The sequence below is a fragment of the Camellia sinensis genome, chromosome 3, assembly GCF_055761805.1.
Source record: "Camellia sinensis isolate YWXY chromosome 3, ASM5576180v1, whole genome shotgun sequence".
NCBI lineage: Eukaryota > Viridiplantae > Streptophyta > Magnoliopsida > Ericales > Theaceae > Camellia > Camellia sinensis.
In genome coordinates, this window is record NC_138963.1 from 86,095,206 (window position 1) to 86,102,445 (window position 7,240).

The window sequence follows — 7,240 nt, forward strand, 5'->3', positions numbered from 1 at the left end:
CAATTAAAGTCTTTCCAGGCTTTCAAGTTCCAAGGGATGACATTAACAAAGGTTGTGCTACAAATGCTTATAGTCCCCTAGCACGTACGGATTTTCAAGATTGTGCTACAAATGCTTATAGTCCCCTAGCACGTACGTACTTTCAAGATTGTGCTACAAATGATTATAGTCCCCTAGCACGTACAGACTTTTCAAGATTGTGCCACAAATGCTTATAGTCCCCTAGCACGTATGGACTTTTCAAGATTGTGCTACAAATGCTTATAGTCCCCTAGCACGTACGAACTTTCAAGATTGTGATTCAAAACAAGGCTAATACTTGGTATACAAAATAGGGATCATCATTCATGCTTCACAAAATACTTTTCCAAAACAAGCAAGGCAAAACTTTATCAAAACTTAATAACATAACTTTATTAAACATACCACTCACATAGCTCTTCAGACGTCGGGGTCAAGGCAAGTCCAAGTCCTACAAACACATGGCAAAGTCTGTTGAATGCATTTTTAAACAAGTTCACATGCATACAGATGATCTCGGCATGCTTCGAAACCAAGCTAAGTCAAAACAAAACATTGTTTCTTATCTCGGGGAAACATGCTGGGCGACTACCAGGTCTAGGCCGAGGTCCCACACCTCCTTGCCGAGGTGTTGCCTCGATGGCCACATTCAAGGAAATGAGGTCGGGAAAATCTGAGTTTCCCTCTCTTGAAGAACATGTTGAACATGAAGAACATGAACATGAGGAAGATGAATGCAAAGATCAAAACTTGCTATTACAAAAGCTGAGATTTCATGCTATGAATTCAAAAACATGGACTTGGGTACCTACACTCAAGGATCTTATCAAAACAAACACAAAAACATGAGTCTTAATGCAAACTTCCGGATCAAACGAGGCTTTTTCTTCAAAAATACATGAACACCATCTTCTCTTTCTAAAACCAACTTTAAACCAATGCATAACATGCAGAACATGTTCGATCGTGCAATGCAGCTAGATAAACATAAGGAACAACAAAAGTAAATTAAGAATCTAACCTCAATACGCGAATCTAACGGTTTGATCTCTAGGAATCAAGCTCAAAAGCCCACTCTCTCACTCTAAAACTTCTTCTTCTTCTTCTAGAGCTTCTCTCTCCTCACAAACAAAGACATATAGCAAAATGATACATTTCTAGGTCTGCTGGCTGACTTAACACTCAGCTGGGATACGTGGCACTACCGGGTTGGTTCTCCTCAAAAAGGTGGCTGAGTGAAAAGACAAGACTATGACAAAGTGTGTTCAACAAGCAAGATGGCATGGGGACTTCGGCGGGTAATTATCTCGGCTAAGAACAAGACATCGGCAAGCAGGGGAAAAATGATCTCGGCTAGGAAGGACAACACTTGACTAAGCTGTGCCACACCTTGGCCTAGATGTGCCACACCTCGGTGTAGGTCATACCACTCCAGGACAAGATCACTTAGGTGCAAAGGTAACATCTCGGCCTAGATAATACACATCTCGGCGTTGGTGATGAACACCTCGGCCTAGATAATGACATCTCGGCCAATATGTTAGGGTGAAGGTGGAGGTCAAACAAAGTGGTTCCAAGATAATTCTAGACTGAAGATAACCTCGGCTAAACTCACACCAAGCAAGGTACAAAACATGCGAGGAACACTTAAGCAAGACAAATCAAGGTTTGTAAAGATGCAATATATCAAGACAAGATCATGTAATATATGCAAGCATGACTAGGGTAGAGTGAGGGTTGTTACATCTTACCCTCCTTAAAGAAGTTTGGTCCCCAAACTTAAATCACCTTGTTCTACAAATAATCCTGGATAACGGATCCTCATTTCTTCTTCCATTTCCCATGTAGCATCCTTGCCGTAATGCTCTTCCCATTCAATTTTCACCATTGGTATTGATTTGTTCCTCAACTGTTTCACTTGTCTGTCAATAATTTTTATCGGCTTCTCCTCGTAGTCTAAATCTTCACTAACCACAATCCCGGAATGATCGATTACATGCAGTGGATCCCGAATATACTTCCTCAACATCGAAATATGGAACACATTGTGAACTTGACTTAGTTCTAGTGGCAAAGCTAGTCTATAGGCAGCTAGGTTAACTTTCTCAAGAACTTCAAAAGGCCCGACGTAACGGGGTGCCAATTTACCCTTCTTCCCAAATCTTGAACCTCCTTTCATCGGCGAGATCTTCAGGAAAACATGATCCCTAACTTCAAACTCTAACTCCTTTCTTCTCTGGTCGGCGTAACTCTTTTGTCGACTCTGAGCAGTTCCAATTCTCTGTTGGATAAGCTTGATGTTTTGGTTGTCCTTTGAACTAGATCAGGGCCGACCAAAGCTTTATCTCCTACCTCGGTCCAGCATATCGGCGATCTGCATTTTCTTCCATACAGTGCTTCATACGGCGCCATGCCAATGCTAGCTTGATAAACTGTTGTTGTAAGCGAATTCTACTAATGGTAAATGCTCTTCCCAGCTTCCCTTGAAGTCCAATACACATAGTCTAAGCATATCTTCAAGTGTTTGAATTGTTCTCTCTGTTTGGCCATCGGTCTGGGGATGAAAAGCCGTACTAAACCTCAATTCAGTCCCCAAAGCCCTTTGTAAACTCTGCCAAAATCTAGAAACAAACTTTGAATCTTGGTCTGACACAATGGACATCGGCACACCATGGAGTCTAACAATCTCATTCACATACAACACAGCAAGTCGATCCGCATTAGACGAAGTTTTAACCGGCAAGAAGTGTGTTGACTTAGTTAATCTGTCGATTATAACCCAGATCGAATCCATTCCTTTCTGCGTCTTCGGAAAACCAATCACAAAGTCCATGGAGATGTGTTCCCATTTCCACTCAGGAATCGGCAAAGGTTGGAGAAGTCCTGCTAGCCTTTGATGTTCTTCTTTAACTTGTTGACAATACAAACACTGGGACACGAATTCGGCTATCTCTCTTTTCATATTCGGCGACCAAAAAGTGTGTTTTACATCTTGATACATCTTGGTGTTCCCTGGGTGAACTGCAAATCTGGATCCATGAGAGTCTTGCAAAATCTTTCCTTTCAACTCTGGGACGTCGGCCACGCACAATCTTCCTTCAAACTTAAGCACTCCATTCTCAAGGGTGTGACCTGACCTCGGCCTGGTGATAATCTCGTCGGCTACCTTTTTCAGGAATCCATCCTCCATTTGCCTTGCCTTTACTTCCCCAATAGTAGTCGGCTCCACTGAAATCATGGCTAGGCATGCCAAACTTCCCACTGACTTTCTACTCAATGCGTCGGCTACCGAGTTTGCTTTACCTGGGTGATACTGAATTCGCATGTCGTAGTCCTTCAATAATTCAAGCCATCTTCTCTATCTCAAATTTAGTTCCTTTTGAGTGAACAAGTACTTCAAGCTCTTGTGATCTATAAAAACTTGGCAAGAGGCTCCATACAAGTAGTGACGCCAAATCTTCAAAGCAAACACCACGGCTGCTAGCTCTAGATCATGGGTTGGATAGTTCTTTTCATGAAGTTTCAACTGATGAGATGCATATGCTATGACTTTGCCCCCTTGCATTAATACACAACCCAAACCCTTATGTGAAGCATCACTGAAAATCTGAAATTCCTCATTACCTAATGGGAGTACAAGAACTGGTGCTGTAACTAACCTCGTCTTCAACTCTTGGAAGGCTGATTCTCTATCATCAGTCCATTCATATGTTGTTCCCTTCTTGGTTAGTTGTGTCAATGGTACTGCAATCCTTGAGAAGTCCTTCACAAACTTTCTGTAATAACCTGCCAAGCCCAGAAAACTACGAACCTCGGACACGTTGGTCGGCGTCGGCCAATTCACAATGGCTCCAATCTTACTGGGATCAACTGATATACCCTCTTCATTAATCACATGCCCTAAAAATGAAATACTGAAAAGCCAGAACTCGCACTTGCTCAGCTTGGCGTACAACTTCTTGTCTCTCAAGATCTGCAGGGCAAGTCTCAGATGATTCTCGTGTTCAATTGTACTCTTGGAATAGATCAGTATGTCGTCAATAAAAATAACTACAAACTCATCTAGATACGGCTTAAAGACTCTATTCATCAAGTTCATGAACGCTGCAGGAGCATTGGTCACTCCGAAAGGCATTACCAAAAATTCGTAGTGGCCATACCTTGTCCGAAAAGCAGTCTTCTCAATATCCTCGGCTTTAACCTTCAGCTGATGGTAGCCCGACCTAAGGTCAATCTTGGAAAAGACTCGTGCTCCTTGTAGTTAATCAAGCAAATCGTCAATCCTAGGCAATGGGTACTTGTTCTTGATGGTTACCTTGTTAAGTTCTCTGTAATCAATGCAAAGGCGAAGTGTGCCATCCTTTTTCTTAACGAATAGAATCGGGGCTCCCCATGGTGAAGTGTTCGGCCTAATGAATCCCTTATCCAACAATTCTTGTAGTTGCAGTTTTAGTTCCTTAAGTTCAGCTGGGGCCATTCTATATGGTGTTTTGGAGATAGGTTGTGTTCCCGACATGATGTCCACAGTAAACTCTACTTCTCTATCGATCAAGTGGCCAGGCAACTCATTTGGAAAGACGTCGGGGAATTCCTTAACAACTGGTATGTCAGCTAACTCAACACTTCCATTCGAATCACTTAGTATACTGCACAAATAACCCTGACACCCTTTTTGGATCAACTTATAGGCTTTCATGGGTGAGATTAAGTAAGGTGGGAGTACTACTCCTTTACCTTGGAAAATAACCTCGGCTTGGTTTGGGGGTTTCAGTGTGACACTCTTTGAAACACAGTTAATAGATGCATGATTCGTTACTAACCAGTCCATTCCCAATATGACGTCAAAGTGAGTCATGCTTAACGGCATTAAATCAACAAATAATTCTACGCCCTCAATCACAACGACACACGCTCTATAAATGGATGCGACAATCATAGTTATCCCAGATGGAGTAGACACATATAACACATAATCAAGGGGTTCTTGTTCTCTACTTAACTTCTTGGCAAACTTAGCAGATACAAATGAATGTGTAGAACCCGAATCAATCAATATGTATGCATCTTGAGAGCAAATTGGGAGTATACCTGACACGACTGTCTCAGCATTCTGAGTATCTCCTGGAACCAATGCAAAAACTCTGCCCTTTCTCGTTTGTGCCCTCCCGATGTTATTCCTCTATGCATAGCCCGAGGTACTCCCATTCTTCTTACCATCATCAGTCTTTGCCTTCGGACAGTCCTTCACACGATGACCCATTTCACCACATTCAAAACAGGCTCCCGATGCCCAACGGCAAACCCCGGAATGCGGTTTCCCAAAGCTTGCACATGTCGGCCTAGTATTACCTTCTTGATTCGAGTTGCTGGAGCTGTCCACATTCGTCTTCTTCTTGGTGTTAAACGGAGCTCGGCGATTATCATAGTTCTGCCGCCTCTTCTGATTTTCTCCTGAGTTCTGATATCGGTTCAAGTTAGCCTTGTCCAACACTCCGACGTAGGTCGGCATATTGAGCATGTTAACTCGATCCTGAATTGGTCCACGCAGTCCACTTTCGAACGTCCTGGCCTTTCTGTATTCATCATCGACCATGTGAGGCACGTATCTCACCAACTCAGAAAAAGCACGGTCATATTCTGCCACTGTCTTGTTGCCTTGTGTCAAAGTCTGAAACTCTGTGGTCTTACGGTCTTGAACACTAAGGGGGAAATGCTTGTTGTAAAACAATTCCAAAAATTTGGCCCAAGTCAGACCTGGGTTGCTTTCTCGGGTCATTATCCACCATCTTCGTGCATCGTCGTCTAGTGTGAATGTTGCCAATGACACCTTCTGGGCGTCGGTACTAGGAAAGATCTCAAATAGCTTCTTCATTTCCAAGACCCACGCTTTGGCCTTCATTGGTTCAATACCCCCAGAGAACCTCAGCGGTTTCATCTTCTTAAACTCTCGAATCAAGGCTATGGTGCCGTCCCCATATAAAGCTTGCTGTTGAGGCACTTGTGGCGCTGGAAGGGGTGGAGGCAGAACTGCATGTCGGCCGTTTGTCTGTTCGGCCTGGGTAGAAGTGGTACTAGTGTCTTGTGGCCGAGTTTGCCTCAACTCACGGACTAAGCCTTCGACCAATCTCTCTAATCTGTCTAATCTGTCTTTGGGATGATCTCGGCCAACTGGTGGTCTACCCCTTCTCATGATGCTAAGAGTATGCAAAATGTGACTTTAAAACAAAACGCATCAAATAGACATGTATGCAAGTAACAAACAGTCAAGCCGAGATGATGCACACTTCGTCAAATAGCAAGCAACATGATGCAATCCTAACATCTTTCTAAGGGAAATCCTATGCTCTTTAGGACTCAAAGTGTGTGAATAACGTACTATGAGGAACTTGTGCTCTGATACCAATCTGTCACGACCCCATTCCGCCCCTAGTAGAATGGTGCCATGATGGCCAGTAATCCGAGATTACCGAAGGCCAACTTTCAAGAATTCACACACTATCAGAGTATTACATATGGGGCTAACATGTGCGGAAGCAATATATACAAATTTAATTAGTCCATAAGAGCTGTGCATAAGTTAAATGGAATGGCATACATTCGTACATAGCTTTAATATAACAAAATGAAGTACAAAAATACATCTTGACCAAAAGGCTTCTCAGCTATCAAATACAAAATACAACAAAATACAACTAAGATGCATAATCTTCAAGATGCGGCAAAAGTGCGTAATCCAAAACAAGTAGCAAATACATCTAGGCGTCACCGCTGTCCTGCTCGTCACCTACATATATATAGAGAGGGGTGAGCTTAGATACTCAGTGAATAGTACAAATAATAAAGGGGTTTACATGAATGATATCCGAAATCTTTATCAAATCAAAGCATAACACATCTTGTACAAAATCCAAGGGCAAATCAAGTTTATCTAACAAATCTTTCAAGTCTCGACAATTAAAGTCTTTCCAGGCTTTCAAGTTCCAAGGGATGACATTAACAAAGGTTGTGCTACAAATGCTTATAGTCCCCTAGCACGTACGGACTTTCAAGATTGTTCTACAAATGCTTATAGTCCCCTAGTACGTACGGACTTTCAAGATTGTGCTACAAATGCTTATAGTCCCCTAGCACGTACGGACTTTTCAAGATTGTGCTACAAATGCTTATAGTCCCCTAGCACGTACGGACTTTCAAGATTGTGATTCAAAACAAGGCCAAT

At 42.5% G+C, this 7,240-nt stretch overlaps 1 protein-coding gene across 1 annotated transcript; it reads right to left on the bottom strand.

The window, feature by feature from the left end:
• Positions 1-5,200: 5,200 nt before the first annotated feature.
• On the bottom strand, positions 5,201-5,956 carry LOC145821658 (uncharacterized). Its single transcript, XM_082918202.1, has 2 exons — positions 5,849-5,956; positions 5,201-5,734 (listed from the first exon to the last, which is right to left on the bottom strand). The coding sequence occupies exons 1-2, from the start codon at positions 5,954-5,956 to the stop codon at positions 5,201-5,203; spliced, it is 642 nt and encodes a 213-aa protein (XP_082774328.1).
• Positions 5,957-7,240: the final 1,284 nt, after the last annotated feature.